The sequence below is a fragment of the Bos taurus genome, chromosome 12 (assembly GCF_002263795.3).
Source record: "Bos taurus isolate L1 Dominette 01449 registration number 42190680 breed Hereford chromosome 12, ARS-UCD2.0, whole genome shotgun sequence".
Lineage (NCBI taxonomy): Eukaryota > Metazoa > Chordata > Mammalia > Artiodactyla > Bovidae > Bos > Bos taurus.
Genome location: NC_037339.1, coordinates 67,701,771 through 67,727,720, shown reverse-complemented (window position 1 = coordinate 67,727,720; position 25,950 = coordinate 67,701,771). Strand labels below are relative to the sequence as shown.

General features: G+C 43.2%; 1 protein-coding gene across 1 annotated transcript in view; it reads right to left on the bottom strand.

Moving 5' to 3' along the window:
• GPC6 (glypican 6) overlaps nt 1-25,475 on the bottom strand; it is a 1,231,564-nt gene extending 1,206,089 nt beyond the window's left edge. The window contains exon 1 of the mRNA NM_001081730.2: nt 25,167-25,475. Within this exon, the coding sequence (NP_001075199.2) occupies nt 25,167-25,326 (160 nt within the window). The 5' untranslated portion in view covers nt 25,327-25,475. The remainder of the gene's footprint in view (nt 1-25,166) is intronic.
• Nucleotides 25,476-25,950: the final 475 nt, after the last annotated feature.

The window sequence follows — 25,950 nt, the reverse complement described above, 5'->3', positions numbered from 1 at the left end:
TTTAATTACTGTACTAGCAGGTGAGTTCTCTCTTCCTTTCGACTCAAAAGGATGAGTGTTTCCCTAAACCTAAAAAGGAGGATTTAGATGAGAGAAAAGGGGTCCAAACCTAGAAAGGTGGTTCGGAAACAGCTAGAGTAATTATATAACACTACAGTTTTACACACGATGACTCAAAATCTGTACTAGAAATGTTATCACTTGATCTCACTGAAAGATTCTAGAGATGTCTCAGGGATGGTCCTCTTTGCTCCTTTTTATCTCCTCTAACAATGGAAAGTTAAGTGATTCATAATATTTGGAAAGAACTGCATAAACCATTACATTGTCCAATATCTGAGAAAATTACTTTAATTCTAGAAAATGTTACTCTGCTCATGTGAAGAAGAAAATCACGTTGTTCACATTGGTAGTAGTTCAATTCATGAGCTGTGGAACCTTCCCGGCTCATCTGCGTATCCACCTATTGCCCTGGACAGAGCTGTGGAATCTTCCTGGCTCATCTGCGTATCCACCTATTGCCCTGGACAAGTTAATTGCACTGTCTGTGTCTTGGTTTCCTCATCTGTAAAATGTGAATAGTAATACCTATAATGAAGATGTTGCAAGGATTACATGAGATCCTACAAGAGTTTATAATTGTATGTGGGACACAGAGGGAGCTCAGTCAATGTTATTATATAAATATATACTCAGCGGTATAACATGAAGCCCATTTTTAACAATCCTACTACAATTTCTATGTTTTATCTTCATTCCATTTCATTTCACTAAAGGGCAACCTTCAGCTATATGGAAAGGTCAATCATTTGATACTCTTGTTACAGCAAGAGAAAAGAGAGCAGACAGTCTTCTTTATTCTTTCAAAAATATCACTGGAATAAGACCATTCGACTCGCTGTAAAAGTCATGGCTCTTTAATACTGATTTTTTCCAGAAGTAAATGCATAGATAAAATGCAAGAATGGTCTCTCTCTCTCCCTAAAAACTAGGGTGAAGATAATAAGGTGTAATATTCAGCTGAGCTAGCTCTAAATATAAATTTTACTCCCTAGATTACTAATTTACATGATGGAGAAATATCTCAATGTCAGTCTCAATAGGAAATAACTTACATGACACTCTGTACCACATGCCCTTCTACAGAGTAAACTTATTAAGGGCAAGGTATTCTGACCTCACTTGTGCTTGATAAATCTGAAGAAATGAAAATTGACAATATAATGGCTGGAAGTTAGCATATGTCAGGTAATGTATAGAATGCCCTTCATAACAGAATACACATGAGTTGGTCAACATCTACAAAGAGGTTGTTTTCTAGGAATCAAGTGAAAGCCCAGGTCATTGTTATAATTTGATACGTTCCCTATATGCGTATTGAATGCCTTACCTGTCCCAGGTAACTGGGGGTCATGCTAGGATACATCAGACATGGCCCTGCTTTCCAGGAACTTATAAACTAATGGAGATTAATCAAATACATCAGATATGTATTATATTTGCAATAAAAGTTAGAAAGTGATTACTGCTCCAAAATGTTTAAATAAAATATTGCAAGAAGTTAACAGATGGAAGAATTTCTCCCTCTAAATGCATTCCTTCTTAAAAAAAAGAAAAACAAATCTCTCTTGTCCATATAAAAGTACATCATCCTTAGGGTCTATCCCATTTTTCCATGAACAATGGTGCTACAGTAGTGAGCACAGCTGTCTTCCATTTCTTGAAATGAACAGAGAAACTTCCTTCAGAGAGCAGAAAGCAAAATTGGTATGTCTATCAGAGCAGAAATGTATACTTTAGCAAATCAGATTTATTATATTAGTCTTTAACAAAACTGTGTTATTATTTATTGGGGCAGTAGTGACTTCACACACACATCATATTCCCCAATCTCAAATATATATGCCATGTATAGAGGCTTCTGATGCTGAAGCTTCAATACTTTGGTTACCTGATGTGAAGAGCCAATTCATTGGAAAAGACTCTGACACTGGGAAAGATTGAGGGCAGATGGAGAAAGAGGCAACAGAGGATGAGATGGCTGGATAACATCACCAACTCAATGGACATGAGTTTGAGCAAACTCTGGGAGATAGTGAAGGACAGGGAAGCCTGGCGTGCTACAGTCCATGGGATCACAAGGTGTCAAACAGGACTTAGCAACTGAACAGCAACAGGTTTCTATTTTCCAGATTAGGGAACAGATCCACTACCTGAGAAACAGGGTCCCCAAGACAGACATGTTTCTGACAGAGTGCTGTTACGTCTTCCATTCAGAAACCAGGCCATTTGAAAGAAACATCTTCAACGCTATCATATTCTATTAGGAAAAGTTCAGTGCATCAATATATATAACCCTGTGAATCAATATATGTAACACCTAAAGAAATCCATAAGCTCAGAGCTTCAATTCTACATGAGAAGGAAAAAAAAAAAACACTTTGAACCTTGTTTTCAGAAAGAAGTATCAATTTGTCCAAATCAACTTTAAGAAAAACAAAGTCAGTTAAGAAAAACAAACTCATTCTGGCTTTCCCTTCTATAATCACAGATTGCTTTCCATAAAGACAGGTGTCTGTCTGCTGATACATGTGACCACAGGCTATAGAGTAAGGCCCCCGCTACAAGCACAGAGCAGGCAGCAAAGAGCAGGCAGGCAGAGCCGCCAGCCAGAGCAGAGAAGTGGCCACATCCGGGCTGCTCACCAACTCCATCAATAAGGCTCTCCTGTGCCAGGCTTTTAAATACCTTCATTTTAAAATTAGATTTTGATTTTTTTTCCCCTCAGAAACAGCTAAATCTCTGTTCAGCTACCCAAACATATTTTACAACTTAGATTAGTGTGTTCTGCCTTCCTGCCTTTTTTTTTTTTTTTTTTTTTTGCAGCTGTTACTTTTAAGAGAGCACATTTTGCTTTCCAAATGAGAAGGGAGGCTTTTATTTAAAGGAGGAATTTTTCTGCTCCTTGTCATCTGGGCATCCTCCCTACTTTTTATGATTTCAGAACCTGCTTAAAACATCTTCATGTGCAAACTGTGCAGCGGCACCAGAGTGGAAACGTTCACAGTTTCAAACTTGATAGAAAACATAGACCGAACCAAAAAGTAAGCCCAGTCAGATGACAGAGGGCACACAAAAGCTCACTCGGGTTCACCTTTTCTCCACTGGAACCACTTATTATAGCATCTATGCAAGAAAGTTAGGAAAACGGATTCACAGCATGAATTGTTCTTTTCAGCCACCCCATGGCAAAAAAAAAAAAAAAGCCTCACCATTAGTGTCATCTTTGATTATCAGAATATTTATGTCTCTATTTGCACAATCACAGGGCTTCCCTGATAGTTCACCTGGTAAAGAATCCACCTGCAATGCAGGAGACCCCAGTTTAATTCTTGGGTCGGGAAGATCCCCTGGAGAAGGGATAGGCTACCCACTCCAGTATTCCTGAGCTTCGCTTATGGCTCAGCTGGTAAAAAATCTGCCTGCAATGCAGGAGAGCTGGGTTCGAGCCCTGGGTTGGGAAGATTCCCTGGAGAAGGGAAAGGCTACCCACTCCAGTATTCTGGCCTAGATAATTCCATGGACTGTATAGTCCATGGGGTTGCAAAGAGTCGGACATGACTTAGCGAATTTCACTTCACACATATGTTTCACCACACACATAGCTTAACAGGGTAGCTATGATGCCTATGAACTTTTAAAACGCATGGCACAATCGTATGCTGATATCACTAAAAGAAGGTTTGCATATTAAATGGTAGAATTATCACCACTTAAAACTACATCTTTAAACAGGGATTATCATATGGTATAAATGTGGTTATATTCTTAATACTTCTAGAAAGTTGATTACGATATAGAGGCCAAAATACTTGGGGGTTAAATAGAATTCTTGAATAATTTATACAGTTTCCCTAAGAACAGATGCATGTTCTATTTACTTGAACAAAGATGGATAGAATTTTTCAAAATCAGCATTGCCTAGGACTTCCCCAGCAGTCCAGGGGTTAAGACTCTGGGCTTCCAATGCAGGTGGCACAGGTTCAATCCTTGGTCAGGGAACTAGGATCCCACATGCTATGCAGTGAAGCCAAAAAAAAGTTGTTGTGTGTGTGTGTTTTAATTAAAAAAAAATATTCAGTGTTGCTGCTGCTGCTGCACTGCTTCAGTCGTGTCCGACTCTGTGCGACCCCATAGATGGCAGCCCACCAGGCTCCCCCGTCCCTGGGATTCTCCAGGCAAGAACACTGGAGTGGGTTGCCATTTCCTGCTCCAATGCATGAAAGTGAAGTCGCTCAGTCGTGTCCGACTCTTGGCGACCCCATGGACTGCAGCCTACCAGGCTCCTCCATCCATGGGATTTTCCAGGCAAGAGTACTGGAGTGGGGTGCCATTGCCTTCTTGCCCATTTCTTAAGGAGTTCACAGGGCATGATTTATTTAACTGAGGAATTCAACCTTCCCTATTTCCCGTTGGCTCAATGGTAAAAAAAAAAAAAAAAATCCACCTTTCAATGAAGGAGACACAGGAGATGCAGGTTCCATCCTTGAGTTGGGAAGATCCTCTGGAGGAGGAAATGGCAACCCACTCCAGTATTCTTGCTTGGGAAATCCCACGGACAGAAGAGTCTGGTGGACTACAGTCCTTGGGGTCACAGAGGGTTGGACACAACTGAGCGCACACACACATTTACTATGTTAACTATATTAACATATAAATGTTCGTCCATTTATATGGAAGGACATTGTATAAGATATAGATTGTAGCAGTGGAGAAAAAATGCATTTCCGAATCCCTGCTTCAGAGCCCATGCTTTCTTCCCCTCCGCCTCTAACAGCTTACCTATACCTGCCCTCCCATGTTCAGCTGCTTCACTTGGGGTCCCCATGACTTTCTCACGCCATCTCCCCATAATGCTGACATTAATCATCTATATGTCTATTTTCAGTATTCTGTGTGTACTCAAGGGGAGGGCAGCTGTTGATACTTTTCCTTAACCAGCTAGCCAAAGATAAATTTGTGCTGGTCTGAACACATGTATACCTGTGGCGGATTCATTTCAATAAAAAAAAAAAAAAAGAATTAATGCAAAAAATAATAAATAAAATTGAATTCACAAAATTACGAGGGATTTCTACGAACATTCCAGCCACACAGTTTCTTAATCAAAGCTTCCATCGTAAACAGATCATTTCAAAGGTGAGACAATCTGATGGCTCTATCCTGAGGGCTGACTTTTTAAACTAACTTTCCTCTCTATCAATTTCTTTATCTCCCAGGAAACACCACTTCCACTTAAGGTACTCTTTGTATTTAACTCTTCTAATCTTTTCAGGTATTTGAAAATTGCTGTCAGTGATGATAAAATACGCCACGTTTTGGAGGAAAAAAAAACATCTGATAGACATATATATAGCAGGTGCTTCATTGGAAGAAATATTATGCTCTAAAATAGAATGAAAGCCACAAAATGTATGTTCTACACAATAAACTCTGGTGGTCTATACTTTTACAAATTGATTTCCACTGGCTAAGCTAACAGAACTTATCAGCCACAGTCTTTCAAAGAAAACATGAATGTGTCTTTATATTACACCATTTAAATTTGATCTTACTAAAAGTTGTCTGGAAGGCAAAAAAAAAAAAAAATCTCTTTATAATTACAATTGGTGATAGTCAATTATCTATTGACTTCCTACAAGGCTCAAATACTATGTTCCAGGGACTGTGCTCAGTCACTCAGTTGTGTCTAACTCTTTGTGACCCCATGGACTATAGTCCACCAGGCTCCTCTGTCCATGGAATTTTTTTTTTTTTTTAATTTATTTGGCTGTGTTGGGTCTTAGTTGCAGCATGCGGGATTTAGTTCCCTGAGAAGGAAATGAACCTGGGTCCCCTGCACTGGGAGCTCAGAGTCCTAGCCACTAGACCACCAGGGAAATCTCTGTCCATGGAGTTTTCCAGGCAAGAATGCTAGAGTGGGTTGCCATCTCCTCCTCCAGGGGATCGAACTTGAGTCTTTTGTGTCTCCTCCTTTGGCAGGCAGATTTCTTTACCACTGCACCACCTAGGAAGCCCCTAGAGGCCCCTTATGGCTAAATTTGGGAAACACAAATTAAGAGACATTTTATTAATTTATGTATTTTAAATTGAAGGATAATTGCCTTACAATGTTGTATTGGTTTCTGCCATACCTCAACATGAATCAGCCATAGGTAAACCTATGTCCCCTCCCACTTGAACCTCCCCACCCATCTCCCTCCTCCCACCCCATCTAACCCCTCTAGTTCGTCACAGAGCACTCCCATACAGCAAATTCCCACTGGCTATCTATTTTACATATGGTAATATATATGTTTCCATGCCTCTCAATTCACCCCACCCTCTCCTTCCCCCTCTGTCCACAAGTCTGTAAGAGGCTCATTTTAAATGGCACGAGAGAAGAGGCAGAAGGCAAAATTTGAATAATTACCAAATGAACACACGAATGTTCCACAAACGTATCAAAGAAGGAAAAGCTGGGGATCAGGTGGCTTACAACAAATTCACAACAGAGAATTAGACCTCAAGAGGATTTTCCCTGGTGGAGAAAACAGAAGGAGACTTGTATTATTATTGTTGTTCAGTGGCTAAGTCATGTCCAACTCTTTGTGACCCCATGGACTGCAGCATGCCAGGATTTCCTGTCCTTCACCATCTCCCAGAGTTTCCTCAAACTCACGGCCATTGAGTTGGTGATGCCATCCAACTGTCTCATCTTCTGTCATCCCCTTCTCCTCCTGCCTTCAACCTTTCCCAGCATCAGGCTCTTCACATCAGGAGGCCAAAGTATTGGAGCTTCAGCATCACTCTTTTCAATGAATATTCAGGGTTGACTTCCTTTTAGAGTAGACTGGTTTGATCTCCTTGCAGTCCAAGGGACTTTCAAGAGTCTTCTCCAGCACCACAGTTCAAAAGCATCAGTTCTTCAGCACTCAGCCTTCTTTGGGAGAAGGCAATGGCACCCCACTCCAGTACTCTTGCCTGGAAAATTCCATGGGCAGAGGAGCCTGGTAGGCTGCAGTCCATGGGGTCACCAAGAGTCAGACAGGACTGAGCTACTTCATTTTCACTTTTCGCTTTCATGCATTGGAGCAGGAAATGGCAACCCACTCCAGTGTTCTTGCCTGGAGAATCCCAGGGACAGGGGAGCCTGGTGGGCTGCCGTCTATGGGGTCACACAGAGTCGGACAGGACTGAAGCGACTTAGCAGCTTAGCAGCAGCCTTCTTTATGGTCCAACTTTCACAATGGTACATGACTACTGGAAAAACCACAGCTTTGACTATACAGACTTTTGTTAGCGAAGTTATGTCTCTGCTTTTTAATACACTGTCTAGATCTGACATAGATTTACATCTAAGGAGAAAGCACCTTTTCATTTCATGCCTGAAGTTACCGTCTGCAGTAATTTTGGAGCCCAAGAAAATAAAATCTGTCACTGTTTCCACTTTTTCCCCATCTATTTGCCATGAAGTGATGGGACCAGATGCCCTGATCTTAGCTTTTCAAATGTTGAGTTTTAAGCCAGCTATTTTTTTTTTTCAACAGTATGAATAAGCCTTGTTATGAGGTGTTAGCAAATGTAATAAGACACAGAAAGAAAATGAAATTTAGTGAAACTTTTTATTAGACAGAAATTTCTAGAAGGATGCTTAGAAGTACCCTAGAAGGATAGCTTGAGATTCTGAATGTCAAACAGATGGGGCTGAAATTTATCCTCAAGCCATTGGAGAACCAAAACTGACCTCTGATAGTTTTAAGTCAGGAGATCACAAAGTGTGATCCAGGAACCATCGGTATTACTTGGGCACTGGCCCCATCTCAGAGCTAACTAATACATGGGAAACTCCCAGCATGGAACCCAGCAGCCTGCATTTGAACACATCTCCTGGGTGATTTTGAGAACCACTGGTTTAAGCAAATTAAAATAATCAAGGCAATGTACCAGCTATATATCCTTCTGCTGGTGGCATGCGCAACAGAAACCAGTGAGAATGGCCTGAAAGAGAAGTTTCAGAGCCATTTCTGAGTAGAAGACCAGAAAGGAGAAATAAATGTTTTTGAAAGATTTCCTATTTGACATTTAACAGTACTTCAGGATCACCTTTTAACGTGCTATTAAAGCTTCTCTCTTAGAAGCTTATCATAAAAGGAAATTAAAAGTGACTAAGTCTCCGAATGGGGATTACAGCCTACTAGGCTTTCTCTCTCCTGAATAAGAAATAGATTCCTCATCACGATACGTGTGTCAGGAGGGAACTGGGATAAAAAAGAACTAACATTTACTGACGACTTCTCTCTCTCAGGCTGCTCACGTGCATTATGCCATTTAATCCTCACAAAAAAGTATTATGAGCCACACTATATTATTACCCTTTTTTACAGATAAGGATACTGGGGTTCAAAGAGGTAAGAAAAGTTTAAAATAATCCAATTAGCAAACACAAAACAAGGAATTAAGTCCTTTTTTCCCATATGGTACCATTCCCTAGGAGGTCCAAAGATTCCAGTATAAACAAGGAATTCCTATTATTTCCATTTCAGTTGGTGTTTGAGGCATTCTTTGGAAGTTGTTCATCTTGCTTATGTAATGGGGATGCCATTCTGAAAGTACTTAATTCAATTCAGTTTGCCCCTTAATCCATTGTTTTCTTACAAGCTTCCACCTGAGAGTGTATAGGAATCTATTACCTGACCTCTCTAGCAGACTTACATCTCCAAACCCAAAGAGCTTGAGGTCCAGCCAGAAGAGAAAGGGTAGCAAACCCACTGGTCCAGAGGTCATGGGAAGAAAGGAGATGGAAAGATTTAATGGCTCCCCACAGGCTTCCCAGGTGGCTCAGAAGTAAAGAATCCACCCACCAATGCAGGAGACACAGGTTGGATCCCTGGGTCAGGAAGATCACCGGAAGGAGAAAATGGCAACACACTCCAGTATTCTTGCCTTGGGAATCCCGTGGACAGAAAAGCCGGGTGGGCTACAATCCATAGGGTCACAGAAGTCAGTCATAATTTAGCAACTAAACAGCAATAAGAATGGCTCCCCACATCTCCCAGTTTCTCCTCTCTGAGCTTTGCATCTAGAGGAGAGCCAAAGAAAAGAGAGATTTCTGGCTCAAGTTCTGCCTAGGACCCCAGGAAGAGATTGCCCAGCGGGCCACCTAAAGCTGACCTTAGAGTAAATGTGGAGCCACAGGGCCCTCAGAGGAAGGGCTGCACCCCTGCCCCAAACCTGGGGGACACAGGCCTGGCCCAGAAGTCCTCACAGTCCTCCCGGAGGCCCAGAAAGCAGCTGAGTGGTAAACCAGGAGGTAATCAAGCCTACAGGAGGGCCAAAGGCCAGGTGAAGGACAGGTCAGGGATTTAGGAGGCCTCTGGGGCCAGAATGGCCAATGTCAGGGTGAAGACTTCAGAAAAGAAGGCTACCAGGTCCTTCCCAAGTTGTATAAGATCAGATCACTGAACACACCAACCCCAGACATCAGCTGTGCAGGCCAGCAGGGCCCGGAGATGGGCAGAGCCCAAGGAAACTCTCCCTTCCCTCTCCTTTCCTGGGGAAGAATCACTCCCTTGTCACTCCCCAGGCCCATGGAAGACTGATTGGCTTTTCTGTTGTTCACTGTTTGACACACATGTACATACCCTTTATTAAGTGCCAGGCATTATGCTAAGAGCTTACCTGTTCATGCATGTAGTAGAATCATAACACTGAGACCGAGGAACTATTAAGTATATCCCTGTTCACTGATGACAAAACCAAGGCACAGAGAGGTTTAGAAAAAGGTCCAAGAAATAGAGCAAGAAGTCAAAGACAGACTCTGCTTAAGCACCAAAACAGAACAAGTTTCTCACGTGATTTACTGTTGCTCAGAAGAGCTAAACTGATCACACTGAACTTTATAAACTCAACCACTCTATAATTTTTCACGCATCATGTTGTCCAGCACATGGGAGATACTGAGGAAAACCAGGCGGGTCATGTGAGTGAAGCAACGAAGGAGGAGGAGGCAGAAAGGAACAGGAGGACAGAGGAAAGAAATCTCCTGCCTTTTCAAGTCAGAGTGGCAATGTGTCCATATTTTCAACTATCAATTCAGTTCAGTCGCTCAGTCATGTCCGACCCTTTGCAACCCCACAAATCGCAGCACGCCAGGCCTCCCTGTCCATCACCAACTCCCAGAGTTCACTCAGACTCACGTCCATCGAGTCAGTGAGGCCATCCAGCCATCTCATCCTCTGTCATCCCCTTCTCCTCCTGCCCCCAATCCCTCCCAGCATCAGAGTCTTTTCCAATGAGTCAACTCTTCGCATGAGGTGGCCAAAGTACTGGAGTTTCAGCTTCAGCATCATTCCTTCCAAAGAAATCCCAGGGCTGATCTCCTTCAGAATGGACTGGTTGGATCTCCTTGCAGTCCAAGGGACTCTCAAGAGTCTTCTCCAACACCACAGTTCAAAAGCATCTGGTGGCAACTCACATTCTTCCTACAGGTCCTCCAAAAGCTTATAAAACAGGTGAGTCCCTGGAAAGGGGAATGATGACTTAGCAGCCTAGCTGGTTTTCTCTAGTCTGGTTTCTCTTGTCTTCTCTTTTCTCTTTCCAGTGACCACTGCTTGGACCAAAGAGAAATCAAAAAACATCCCATTTCTCTAACATTTTTTTAATGGAAAATGTCCAATTTTGTGAAGTATTTTTCAGTGATGTTTAATGTTTTTCCCCAAAACCCACAAGACTGAAATACCACCCTTAGCTCAAACCTTAGCGTAAAAGTCTTTAAGTTCATTCTGCACGGAGCACATAGCTGCCCCTTGCGGAAACCCTTCACACCTCCCCCCCGTCACAGGAAGACAAAATGAAAACAAGGGCAGACTGGATATAATTCTAAAAATTAAATATATGGCCTCCAGAAATATACTGTCATTTTTAGGATCAAAAGGAATGAACTGAAAGTATAAGGGGTTTTCAAGGCTTTCTGGGGCCCCATTAATTATTTTTGCCCCTGCTGCTGCTGCTGCTGCTAAGTCGCTTCAGTCGCGTCCGACTCTGTGTGACCCCAGAGACGGCAGCCCACCAGGCTCCCCCGTCCCTGGGATTCTCCAGGCAAGAACACTGAGATATTACCAAACGGAGCCACTGCTAACACTGACATAATCTCGGCTCCCAGGGGGCAGTCTCATGAGACACGAGGCCCACCAAGGTGGCAGATGTATGGCACCAGCAATATATTTATCTGAGATCTGGTTCAGTTTTTAAAAATCTAACATGCTGCTGAATAGGTCCTAGGATACGGTATTTGTACAATGTAAAAAAAAAAAGATTCTTTTGGGGGAGAGGAGAAAAAAAGAAGAGTGCTTTCAATGTTCAGTATCCTTTACATCTGCTGCTCAGCTGGAAACACTGTTAAAAGGCCATTAGGACCTTAAGGTAACAGACCTCGAAGGCTCTGAAAGCCAGGGAGCAATTTGCTGTTTGTGTGAGGATCAGCCCAGCCACTTCCTTTTCAAGGGCTGAAAACAGCTTCTGTCATGAGCCGTGAAAATCAATTCCACAGGAACCAGGCTGAAACGTGGCCGAAGGTGGCACACCTGCGGGCTGGCGCTACAGCAGAGCCTCCTTCTGGGCGTCCCTGGCACCTTCCAGAAGGAGGGGCTGGGCAGTCTGGGACTTCAGAAACCTCCAGGCTTCTCTCTTAGGACACCAGTCCTCTCTGATGCTTCGCTGGGTTAAAATCCGAATTGCGTGTGGCCCAGAATGAAGATCGCTTCAGGGAGTGTTGACCTGGGAAAAGCCTACTCTGGCCTATTTGTATTCCATCTTTCTGTTTTTCCTGATGATAGTAATTTGGAAAAAGGCTCATTTTTTCTGAAGAATACTGTTTCAAAGGCTTTCAACATAGAAGGCATTTTTATAACTTTTTTTTTTCAAGTACACATGATATTTTTGAAAATAAATATTTCAGAGGAATCACAATGGTTTTGTCAAGAGTTGTACCTGATAAACTCATGGTTAGAAAGGTTAAAACTCACTTTAAAATGCATGACAGTTTTTTCAGTTATCGGAAATTGTTATTCCAGTTACAATATGCAACCTTGGTTACCACATAGAATTAAGACCATGATAACCTATATTTTTACATATAGTCAACCCTCTGTTAAACTGCAAACCTTTGTATAATTTACTAAGCATACGCTGGGTAAAAATAAATTGCCATTTTTAAATCATAGCAATTAGCTTATGTTTAGGCATATACCTTCTCACAATATTGAGTTTATCTTTACAGTAATAACCCAGGCTGAGAAACTGACTCAAAGATAATTTGTTAAATTAATATGACAAAATGAAAAAGCATAATTTCATGGTTTTTTGCTGTGAATATCTGTTGCACCTAATGTATTGTTTTAACTGGAATTTAAATGTGATTACATGTAATTTCTTGATTAAAATAGAAAAACATGTTTATACAATTTTGATATGTCTATTATACAAAACATATCATGAAGATCTCTGATTTTAAGAAATCCTCAAGTTATTTTTTCTAAAAAACAGAAGGTGGTAAGTGAAAAGAGATTATATGTATTAATTTTGTTATTGATGACATACAAGTTGCCATTTGCAACCTATTATATTCAATTGAAATTGACCTTTTATGAGAGCCATGTGGTAATGTAAGCAAAATGAATATATTCTTTATGGCAGTCATATAAAAAGATTGGCCTAAGGTTTTAACATAGTACTTAACCTCCTGGTGTCTGAATACCCCCAAGTCTGTGAAAAAATATTGTATAAGATAACCACATAATCAAATGAGTAGTAAAAGCACAATAAAAGCCTTTCACACATTAACACTTGATAATGTAAAAGTAACAGTCAACTATGTTCCCTAAATTCAGTACAAACAGGAGAGGCTGGAACAGATCAAGTAGGAATGCTCAGAATCCCTACATTTCAGGAATATTAACTGCTATTAATACTTCAGAATTAAAAATTATTTTCTAAATAGAGCTCCCATTATGTCAAAGATCACTTAAACTCCTCAAAATCATTTGTTAAAACTTCTGCTACAAAAAAAGAGAAAAAATCAAGTGATTTTAAATGTTATCATTTCTAAGTTTTAAAAACTCCCAGTTAGGATTTGGAATAATATAGGATAAGCAAACAGCTAAAGGACAATATTTTCTTACTTTCCCCCCCAAAAAATTAAGGCCCATCACTTACAAACATCTATACTAGCCAAAAGCATGGTGGCTTTTTTTCAAGTTCATTGCAAAAGTGCTATTGACTCTGTGCTATTCTGACCCATTAAGAAAATAATAATTGATAGTTACTCATCTCTTTTTTGGAAGACCTCAAAGTGCTTTTTTTACAGAGTGGCCTCCACTTCACTGCAACCTTGAATGGAAACACCCCTAGCTCCCTGAAATTCAGCAGAGGAGCACTGGCCTCTGCTAATCTCAGCTCTACCGGGGACACAAAAAGAGAAAGTCAATTTCTCAGGAAATCCGAGACGTAATAAGAAGCAAACACACTAGCCGATAAAGCCTACAGGACACAGGTGTGCATGCCCAGAATGCATTATGCTACGCCTTTAATTAAATGCATATAAAATGAAGAGTGACCAGCTCTAATGTAGTTTCCTTGTATCTGGAAGTCAGGAACAAATGGCTAAATCTGCACAGGAAAAGCAGCTCAAAGATGGAGAGATGGGGCTGGAATCACTCTTGACCAGAGATATCTTCTAAAAAGGACCCCAAAATGTGTCCTACTTATCACAGAAAGCTGACCACATTAGCTAAAAATAATAGGGATGCTACTGCGAAAGAAACTTAAATTGTCCTTCCCAGTTTCCCTTTCAAGCAATGTTGTGCTTTTCTTTTTACTCATGCAGAAACGCCTCAGTCAGCTGGGTGAAACCCGGTCTGCTCCAGGCACAGGTAATGAAGGTTTGAACTAATCCAGTCACTCGCTTTCCCTTGGTCCCCCTAGTGGCCAATATAGACATCTGGAAGAAGGCAGAGGAAATAGGGTGTGTGTGCAATTCGGAGCAGAGACGCTTTCTGGGTGGAGGTTCTTACCCAAGATCAAGGCGAAAAACAACGCAAAAGTATTGCCCAAATTGAACTGGCTACCCTGACCAAACAGAAAATAAAGTGTGTTTAAAACCACGCTGAATGCACTCAGAGTATGGCTCCCAGACACTCCTCAAAAGATGGTGCCTGGACAGACAGTATCAACATCACCCGGGAACTTGCTAAAGATGTAAATTCCAGGCCCTGTTCCAGAACTACTGACTCAGAAACTTGGGGGGTAGGGCCCAGGCATTTGAGCTTAGCAAGCCCTCCAGTGATTCTGGTACTTGATAATGCGTATGAAGCACTGGCTCCAGATCACTGGCTCTCCTCCCGACATGTACATCAGAATTCCTTGGGAAATTTTAAAAAGGAGGAGATAGAGGGAGGGAGGGAGAATATCCTTCCCAGACCCCTTAAATCAGAATATCTGAAGATGAAGCCCAAGTGTAGGGTTTTGTTTTTTGTTTTTTTTTAATATCTCATATGATTCCAGGATAAGCCCTGGTTCTTTCCAACTGAAAAGAGCCAGTTGTTAAATTTTCTGGAATTTTGTGAGCTGGTTGCTAATCTGTTAGTGGCTCGAAATTGGCCATGGTGGGAACATTTAGACCACAAAAATTGGCAAATGCTACAAATCAGGTCTCCCTATACACTACCCTCTAGAGAGTCAATCGTTTTACATGCATCAGTTCGCCACTGGCCAGTGTTGAGAAATAGGTCTAAAGCAAGAATGCCAAATAATTAATTCAGGTAGTCTGAGTCATCCCTCTCAGTTTCTCCATTACCCCTCAACTCCTTGAGATTCTTATTAAGATTATAAAGATTAAGTAACCAATTTAGTGGCCATGAAAATGCAAAAGGCTATCAGCCCCTCTTACAGTATAACCGTGACTAGCTCAGACCAACAGCCACAGTCCTTTTCCTTTCTCTTCCAAGCAGGTATAAAGAGTAATATTCCATTATATAGACCTTCTTTCTCCATTCCGTTGATGGGCGTTTAGGTTGATTCCATGTCTTAGCTATTGTAAACAGTGCTGCTATGAACATTGAGGTGTACATGTTCAATCTTTTGACAAGACCATTTTACAAATGGTGTTTTACACTACCAATTTCATCACATTAAGAGCCATGTAATATCTATCACTCCTTTTGCACTATTAATACAAAATAATCAGTGGCTCAAGTTTAGTTTTATTTATTTATTTGGGCTTCCCAGGTGGTGCTAGTGGTAAAGAATCTGCCTGCCAATGCAGAAGACTTGGGTTTGGTCCCTGAGTTGGGAAGATCCCCTGGAGAAGGAAATGGCCTACCACTCCAGTATTCTTGCCTGGAGAATCCCATGAACAGAGGAGCCTGGTAGGCTATAGTCCATGGCGTCACAAAGGGTTGGACATGACTGAGCAACTAAACAAGTTCAGATCAACAGCCACAGTCCCTTTCTCTTCAAGCATGGGCACAGGAAGTAATTCTGGAATGAGAAGGGTGGGTAAATACACTGGGGACTTCCGGGGGCAGGCTGCCTCATCAATGTGGAGATGCGCGTGGGAAGGAATGGTCCCACTGTGTGCCTCAGCGCACTGTCCCGAGGCTTTGCTTCTTGGTACTCCAGTGGCCATCTTGTTTTCATCATGTAGCTGATGTGGATGATGAGGATGAGGATGGAAGGGTCAAAAGATGGGGAGAACCTGCGAGTGGGTCATACTGTTCATTTGCCACCTTCCACCCTAGAACTGCTCCATGGTGAGACTTCTTTGCATGTAAAAGAATGGCTCTCCTTGGTTGCGTGAACCAGTTGAGTCAGGATTTTCTGTGACCTGAAACCAAAAGTATCTTAAGGGACACAGATTATTTCAGGCTAGAGTTTCAATGGCTTGTCCTCTTTAAACCTTTTTAGTGGAACTTCTAAGTAGCAGAGCAGTTTTTAAAGCTTTTTTTTTTTTTTTTAATTTTACCTCTTCTTTGATGACATCATTCACCCTTTTGTCTACCTCTTATCTTCATCTGTGCCCTCAGCTGCTCATGTGTTGGTACCGAAAATCGCTCCCTGGCTGTCCTCCTTCCATCTCCGAACTTTTCATGACCCCCTCTATTCCATCCTGTTTATACTTCTTGCCCGACCTAAAACAATACTCTCCTCATATGCCTTCATTGCCATGACTCTCAGATGATAATCTACTTTCTGCTGTACAAAGCCAAGGATGCCCAAAACTCCAAGCCCACCCTATCTGTTCAACATTACTTCTAACAAGCTCTTAATCAACCCTGCTGACTCTCTCCCACAAGCTGTATTTTGCTCGCCTGCTTAACCCCAACCCTAATGGCTTCTTTCAGGGCCCTCTGTCAAAGGTGACCCATTCCTCAAGGTTCCTCTGATGGTAAATTCTACACGTCAACTAAACCAGCCTAAGGAAGACCCAGATAAGTAGCCAAACATCATTTCTGGGTGTGTCTGTGAGGGTGTTTCTGGAAGAGAATAGCACTTGATTCAGCAGACTGAGTGACCAATGTGGGCAGGCATCAGCCAATCGCTTGATCTCCTAAATGGAACAAAATGGCAGAGGAATGGTAAATCCTCTCTCTCTCCTTGAGCTAGGATGCCCACATATTCCTGCCCATGGACAACAGAGCTCCAGGTCCTTGGAACTTTTGATTCAGACTGAACTATCCCCCCTGCTTTCATGGGTAGTCAGTTTGCAGACAGTATACTGTGGGGCTTAGCCTATGTAACTACATGAGCCCTACTCCTATAATAAATCTCCTCTTCTATATCCCTAACTATCTATCTATCTAATAAATCTCCCATATATTTACATATGAGATATACATTCTTGGTTCTGTTCCTCTGCAGAACCCTGACTAAAACACTCCCAATAAAATTTTACCTCCTCCCTTCAGCAAGGTCAAAGAAATCTCTTTCTGATATGATTCTTATTATTACAGTCAGTCACGTAATTTGGCACTTAAGCCATAGACCGTTTAATCTTAGGCAATGAAGTAACCATTTTTTTTAATAAATGTATTTATTTTTTAATTGAAAGATAATTGCTTTACAGAATTTTGTTGTTCTCTGTCAACATCAACATGAATCAGCCATAGGTGTACCTATGTCCCCTGTAACAATTTAATATATTCTTCCTCTTGCTGCTGCTGCTTTGTCGCTTCAGTTGTGTCTGACTCTGTGCAACCCTATGGACTGCAGCCTTCCAGGCTCCTCTATCCATGGGGATTCTCTAGGCAAGAGTACTAGAGTGGGTTGCCGTGCCCTCCTCCAGGGGATCTTCCTGACCCAGGGATGGAACCCGGGTCTCCTGCATTGCAGGCAGATTCTTTACCCTTGAGCCACCAGGGAAACCCATTTTTCATCTTAGTGAAAATTTTTAAAACATACATTTTTACATTTTACACTGTATAAAAAACATACATTTTTTACTCGAATTTCAAAATGAACACAGCTGATGACATATATTTTGATACTTTCTGAGAGTTAATAAAGTGCCTCTATTTAGGAAATCTTTTTCTCTCAGTGACCCTAAAACTCCTAACAGTCCTCTTCTGGTTTTATGATATTCTGTTGCCATTAAAAGGTACACATGAACTGTGTCAAAGTATTTATATTGACTTGTTAATTTGATAAACATTTCTGGGACACATAATTCTCTCTTTCAACCTCTATCTCACACACACACATTCACTGTCAGACACATAGTAGATGCTCAATAAATAACTGTGGACTGATCGATGGTTTGGGTGGTATCAATTTTACCTCCTAAATACTTCTCGAACCCTTCCACTTCCTGCCTCTCCCACAGTCACCACTCTGGTTCACGCTGACATCTCTCCTCTTCCTGTATCTGCCTTTGGCTCTCGTCCAATCAGTTCTCTACAAAGCAACCACACTAACACTCAAAACCATGTCCCATCCTAATTAAAACACTTCAACAGCTTCTCACTGCTCTGGGTTAAAGGCCTTATTCACAGTAGTGAGTTGAACAGATTACAATGCTGGTCAAGGAAAGAGACAGGGCCAAGAGAGGGCAGCTGACAGAACAAGCTTTATTTGGGAGGCACTTGGACAGGTTGCAATAAGGAGAAGTCCCTCAGAGCTGAGCACTTCCACAGGTATCAGAGAGTACCCTGCAAGGAAGAGGAAGCACTGAAATATCCTGCCAGACAAAGGGGATGAGGTCTCTGGGCAATGGTGCTCAGCCATGGGGTGTTGAGGGCGCAGCTGCTTAGAGTCTTTTATAGGCCCAGGGTACACAAAATAGGGAGGTTCTATATAGTTTAAACAGAGAAGGCAACAGCACCCCACTCTAGTGTTCTTGCCTGGAAAATCCCATGGACGGAGGAGCCTGGAAGGCTGCAGTCCATGGGGTCGCTGAGGGTCAGACAAGACTGAGCGACTTCACTTTCACTTTTCACTTTCATGCATTGGAGAAGGAAATGGCAACACACTCCAGTGTTCTTTCCAGGAGAATCCCAGGAACGGGGGAGCCTGGTGGGCTACCATCTATGGGGTCACATAGATTCAGACATGACTAAAGTGACTTAGCAGCAGCAGCATATAGTTTAAAATCTGCTTCTTTGAGCTATAAACAGTTGACTTTAGCCCACAGGTTTTAGCACTAAGGGTCCATGTCTGCGCCAAAAAAAGTAAATGTTTGGTCAATGTGCTTGGGCCATCTTGGATCACAAGTCACCAACCCAGTCCTGGGCTTCCCTGGTGGCTCAGATGGTAAAGAATACACCAGCCAATGCAGGAGATGCAGGTTCAATCCCTGGGTTGGGAAGATCCCCCAGAGTAGGGCATAGCAACCCACTGTAGAGTATTCTCGCCTGGAGAATTCCATGGACAGAGGAGACTGGTGGGCCAGAGCCACAAGGTCACCAAGAGTCGGACACGACTGAGCAACTAACACTTTGACTTCTTCAGGCTCTTCTCCCAAGGCTCTCATACCCTTTGCCCTTTCAACGGCTGTTTCCCCAGGTTCGGGGCCTTCTTACCACACAGGAAATGTGTGTTCCCTCTGCCCCCTCTGACTCTGTATTCAGGCTTCAGAGCCCATTACTCTTCCTCAAGGAGGCATTTCCATAACCCTGTGATCAGAGGACACGGTCCTATTAAATGCTTTCCCAGAGTCAGGTACCCCAGCGCTGTGTACTCATCTCGCCCATTCACTGCTAAAGGTGCCCTGAATTTCTGCTTCCCTGCTGGGATTAAAACTCCCTGGGGCCCTACAGCCAGCACCACACAGTGACTTACACATAGTAGGCAAACAAGAACTATTTATTAGAGAAATAAAAAACAAATGCCTAAAAGAGATGAAGAATAGGTTGTAATAGTAATCAATAGCCTGGATAATGTGTAAATGTGGAGTCGAATTTCTACTTTTCCTTGTTACTAACTGTGCATTTGTCTAAAAATATTTTTCATCCTGGGTTTTCAAAACTCTTAAATATGTCCATCCAGGAGTATTAGAGTTTTTAAACCTTCACCAAAGAATTACTACTATGAAATCCTTTATTTACAAACACACCATCCCAAGGAGTCAACTACACTATCATACGCTCTCATGTAAGTCACTAAAAACTGAATACTGGAGAAGACTATGAAACTATTTAAAGTCTCATTATGCACCAGCTAAAGAATTTAAGAGAGCAGAATTTGGTCTGCAAAATGATATAAGCACCAGTTTGAAATAATAATTTTTCCTGTTTATACAGGCAAGACAACTCCAAGTCACCTTGCTGGCCTTACTAGAAGCCTTCAGAGAGATATGAATTAAGGAGGAAAAAAACAGTCTTATTTATGATTTTACTTTTGTGAGTCTGAATATATTAAGATTAAACTAATGAATTATTTTATCAATAATTTCTTTACTGCAGTTTTTATCCTAAACTCATATTTCTATAAAAATCTTGTGACTGAATGGTATGTCACTTTGGTTTAAAAAGACTCAATAATTTTATATTCTGTTAAGTGTTCATAATACCCATAACTGCAAAAGAACAGTAGTCACCCTCTCACATAAGTTATAATGCAATGCTTATACTACAATATTCTAAAGAACATCTCACTGTACATTTTAAACCACTTTTGATAGTGGCCTACATTTCTGCTCACAAGCTATTACGACGTGGCACAGTTAAAAGATGTGAGTTTTATGTAAAAAAGTGTATCAGTCAACTCAAATGAACTCTTATTCTCAGTGATGACATATCATCTTCTAATTAAATCAGCTAAGATAACTCTGTTTGCAAGGATCATTCTAAAATTAATTCCCAAATCAAAAGTCTAACAAGTGGTACTCCTAATAGCCCAGACTTTAGATTGCTTTGATACCTGGAATTAATGTGAATCTTTCAGTAATCTAGTGACTTGACAAATCATAAAAAAACCATTTGAAGTTCCACTAATTCATTTATACTTCACACTGTTCTTCGAAAGGATCTTAAAGACATCATCTAACGAAACAGGGCGCTAGGAAATCAGAACTCTTTGAAGAAGGCGGTTAAATGGAAATTAAATTATTTATCCCTAACTAGGAGATTTAAAGAGTAAGACTTACCAAACACTGTTTTTTCATTTACGTTAATGTGATATCTACATGTAAATTGAAAAAAGAGTAGGGTTAACAGCAAATGTATTAAAGAAGTTGGTTTGCTGGTGAGCAGAGGAAGGGCAGGCTTATTCCCTGGGAAGCCCACCAAAAAAAGGAAGGAACTGCTGGACCCAGGCCAGGTAAGATTCTGAAATTTGAAAATGATAAAGAAGGACTAAAACAATCAAAGTCCCTGGAATATTAGAGAATTTTTTTTTTACTTTAGATTTTTGAGATTTTCACATTTTTGAGATAAGCTGATATCAAAGAGACAGGAGAGAATTTTCATGCTTTCTTAATATCTAGGTATAGCCTGACTCATAGGAAAAAGTTGGCAGAGTAAATTATTGAGAACAGTGTTAGTTATATCCCCCCCACTAATTTTTGGAGATAAACTTCCCTCCTCCTTCTACCCTCATGATAATTTCCTATAGTAAGTTTTTTTGGACTAACCCATTATTCAGAAAGTAGGCCCAGTATATTGAAAAAAACACCCAACACATGTTTTTACTTTCTATCTTTTATAAAACCACATCTATACAATGATCAGCAAAATGCACAAATACACAGACAATTTAGTGGTGGAAGCATAGCCAATTCCAGAGAACATAAAACCCAAATTCAAAGTGAGTTTGAAAAATTGTAGATGTTGCAAGTAAATAGAAAAATTCTCAGCTTGAACTGTGAGTGAATGCATATGATGATTGAGCATACCAGGCTATGTAGGTATTAGATGAGAATAGAATTGATTTTACATGCATTCATTCAACAAATACAACATGGCAGTGGGCAAGATGAAGTGTATATACTCCAGCGCCTGAGATCAGAGTGCCTGCATTTGAGTTCTAGGCTCCTGGCTTTCTAGCTGAGTCATCCTCAGGCAAGTTAATTATCTGTTGCTCAGTCTTTCCATCTTTAAAATGGGGATAATGATAGTATCTAAGTTACTAGAAAAAGTCAATCAGGCAATGTTTAATGTTTTCAAAGTAGGTAATGTTGTACACAGTAGGTGCTGGACACAGTAATTCCTACATAAGGGAATGTTAAGTAAAGTTACATTAGATAAACGAAAAACATTAACATGAGCCAATAAATTATCACTAGTCAGCAACACACGCATATTATAATTAATGACTCCAAAAAGGCTCAAAGCATAAAACAGAGGTTCCATAAGCATAAAACAACATCCCCTGAATTGCCCAGCCTTTTAAGCAGATGCTCTTTTCAGCTGTGAGTTCCTTTACAAGTTTGGAGCCATCAGTATGACTTGGATTGGAAAACAAGATAACATTACTGGTGCTGGAAGAAAAACCGGCATGTTTCATGCTGACCTTTGATCAGAATAACAGTCCTAACAAAGAACTCGATGATACATGGCTCAATATCTTCCCAGTAGACAGAAGAGAAAATAAGCACATTTTGAAGGTTTTTGACTAGATATCTGGAAACGTTCGGATACCACAAAAATTACTAAATATCAGAATGGATTGCTGAGAGGGGCTCAAGAGTCTACTCCTTTGGAGGTCTTTCAAACAAGGACAGATAGTCTATCTGATCTGCCTGGGATGGTTTAAAATCAGGGCTGAGTGAAGATTAATGGTACAAGCTGCCCCTTGAAGGCCTCCTCTTTCCCAACCACTCTCTGAGAGTCGAACTTTATATATGACCCATCACAGCCCCTCATCTGTTGAGTTTGAAGAATTCCCTTTTATCCTAGAATAGAAAAGGGCAACACTATTTCACAATTGTGAGTTCTGAGTAAAACTTTAATAATGTCATGATGAGACATAATGTCCTCATTACTTTTCAGTTATTTTACCAGGCAAGCTACCTGCAAATATCTTTCAATTAGAAACAGCTCTCATGAACCTGAAATTTGAACAGCAGTTCCTTTAAATTCATGTTCCCTGGCAGACTAACAGCACATGCTGTTGCTCAAGCAACCCATTAAAAGTCCAAACAAGGCAAAGGATAAGGACTTGAAGGGAAGGATAACTGCCATATACTAGATAATTAAAAGTAAATAGTATCAGGAACTAGGGAGGAGAACGAAAGTGGGTTCGTTTAATAATAGGACACAGATGATTCTTCCAACAGCAATAGGTAGACTGAGTGAAGTTTACCTCGAAAAAATGTTGATCCTTAATACACAGGTACCTTTCATCTCTTTTGTTTTTCCTATCAGATGTGCCTCTGACCCCCCAATGACCTATAGCTTGAGTACCAAAGGGTACCAAAGGACAGGAAGCTTTATGCAAAGTCAACAGTCCCCTTAGTCCTAGAAAGAGAATTTAACAGAAAGTGCACACATTTTAGAAATTCATAGCTAATTAACAAGCCCTGTAATTGTCAAGGTGGGGATAGAAAAGGGGGGGAAAAAATCTCTGTAGCTAAAAATCTACTAAAGGATTTATTTCAACCACTGGGAATGTTTCAGAAAAGTCAATGGTGCCTACAGAAATCATATACACAGAAAACCTTCCCTTTGATATTAAGGAGATTTGCATCGTGGTAAAGACCTGTAGTCTCCTGAAAGCCCCACAATTCATTAAATAATACAGAAGCAATTTAAAAATACTTAACTATTTTCTTCTTGGAGATACCTTTTCTGAAATCACGTTGGGAAATACATGTGTGTTTAAAAGACATAGTTTGAAAAAACCCAGATTAGTGGAGAAAAAGTTCCCAGAAAAAAGTGATCCATATTCTAAACCTTTAAAAAGTTGAATTCCCTGAGATTGGGGGAGGGGAAAAAAAGGCATAGCTGATCCTTATCAATTAATTAAAAAGAATGAAATAACAGTAGACAAAGGGGAAGGAGAGTTAAGAAACTTAAGGATCTGTGGGGGCAGTCGCTCTCTACGCATTGATTAACAAATTAAGGAGCTCTGGAAAAGCGAGATGAAGTGACAGAGAGAAAAGTGGTCTTATAATTCACCACAGGTTCCGCCTGCGACTCACCAGAGGCTGCCTAAGGCTCAGAATTGAAAACCTCTCCCTGTATATAATGCTCCGCGCTGTTAGCGTGATGTATAAGCTGTTGTGTTGTTGGTTTTTTTTTTTTTTTTTCCCCAGTGCTACATTTCTAGAAACGTGCTCATTCCGGGATAAGTAAAAACCCTCACTTGTAGAGTTTGTGCATCAACCATAAAACGGCAATCCCACTACGTATCGAAACCGTGGTGTTTTACCATCACTGCAAAACGCACAGTAGAGACCAGCTCCTGGGCAAAACGCAGAGAGGCTGGTGGAAATCCAGGGTTCTGACTCGACCATCTGAGGGGCACTGAGGACTTCGGCTGCCGGGTTTGAGCAGCCCGCGCCCTCGCAGCATCCCCTGGCCCCTCTCTGCCTCTCTCAGCTCCGCGCTCCCGCAGCCAGGGGATTACCTCTCCCTAACACGTTTCATTCACAGAGCCCCCGAGATGCTCGGGTTCGGTTGGAGCTAAGAGCCGGAAAACATGCACCCAGGCGACCGCGCAAGTGGTCGGAAACCGAGCCCTCCCCACACGCCGGCGCCCGACCCAGGGGTTGGGGGTTCTCGAAGGAGAAACACCCGTGGCCGGGGGACGCGGGGTCCGAGGAGACCTCCGGGACGCATCCGCTAGCGAGCCACCCGCTGAAGTTAGCTCCCCGGAGCAGGCTGGCGAGGCCGCGCTCCGGACGGGGTGCCGCGCGGGGCGGCAGGGCTGTGCCTAGGACCGCGAGTGACCAACCGCGATCGGGGGAGCCCTGAGGAGCCGGAACGGCAAAGCCCGCCCCAAATCTGAAACCGGCAGCCCGCGAACTCCCCAGACCCGCCCGGAGCCGCCGACGTCGGAGGCCGAGTCCCCGGGTGGAAGGGGTGGGGGGTGTCCCCCACCCCCAGCCCCGCTCGCCCGCCCGCCCCGGCCCGGGCGCCGGGCGCTCTGCCTCCCCGGAGGGCAGGAGCTAGGGGCCGGGGAGCCCTCCGCGTCTCTCCACCGCCCCCGCCGGCGCGAGGGCGGGAGCGGAGAAGGCGCCACTCTGACGGTGGCGCTGGGCAAACTGCGGCCGCAGTTCTTCCAAGTTTGCCTGAGCGAGCGGCGCGGGGTGGGCGCCCGACTCGGCGTGCCGCCCTCGCGCCGCGGCCGCCCCCGGGGGTCCCGGGCTCCCCGGCCCGCTCGGCCAGAGCCAACGACGAAGAGGAGCGCGAGGGCGCGGGAGCCGGGCGCGGGAGGGAGGGAGGGAAGGAGGGCGCTCCCGCGTGTGCACACACAATGAGGCAGCCGGAGACGCACACCTTCCCCCCCTCAGCTGGAGAAGCCGCCCCGAGCATCCGCCGCCCGGCACGGAGGCGCGGCGGCCCGGAGAGCCCCCCGGCAGAAAGTGAACACCACAACTCAGCAACAGGGGGAAGGCGGAGGGCTTCCGGCGGCCCGGGGGACGGGCGGCCGCCGAGGGCTGCAGCCGGCCCGGGCCGCGCGCCCGCGCTTACCTGCGATCTCCTGGTAGGGGATGTCCGCCAGGCTGAATCCCTTGGCACCGTACGCCTGGCGGACCTCGCCGCAGCTCCGAGCCTTCACCTCCGCCCGGGCCGGGAGGGACAGCAGCAGCCCGGAGAGGGGAAGAATCACAGCCCCGATCCAAGAAGGCATGGTGCAACATGCAAATCCAGCTCGGTGAACCCCGGGACCCGTGCGCTCTTCACCTTGCCCCTCCAGCCGAAAGCCCGCCAGAGCCGGCGGCGCGCTCCTCGCAGCTGCCCAGCGTCACCCCCTTCCGCCAGCCGAGGGGACGAGCCGCGCAGCCCTCTGGACTGCGCTCAGCAAACTTTTATAAGCCTGATGGAGGATGGCAAAGCCAACCGGGGCTGGCTGAGAAAGCAGCCGCCTCGCTCCACTAGTCCCCCAGACCGAAAACAGTGCAATAAAAACGAGGAAAAGAAGGAAAAGAAATGTTTCAAAAAACCACCATAGGGGTTGAACGCTGCGATCCGAGTTCCGAGCCGCAAGAATCCTAGCGCGCGGCGAGCTCGGCTAGCAGGAGTGTGCGGCGAAGGTGGAGACGCGCGCCGGCTCTCCCGGGAGGGAGATGGACAGGCGACCGCGAGGGTGTGCGCGCGCGAGTGTGTGTCGGTGTGAGCGCGGGGTTCTCGGGGACGTGTGTGCGTGGAGGTATGTGTTGGGGATATACGAGATCCAGGGGAAACCTCAGCTTCGCACAGGCTGAGGGAGCCTGTGAGAGTCCTCCTGAAATAGGAAGAGAGAAATCCTGGAGAC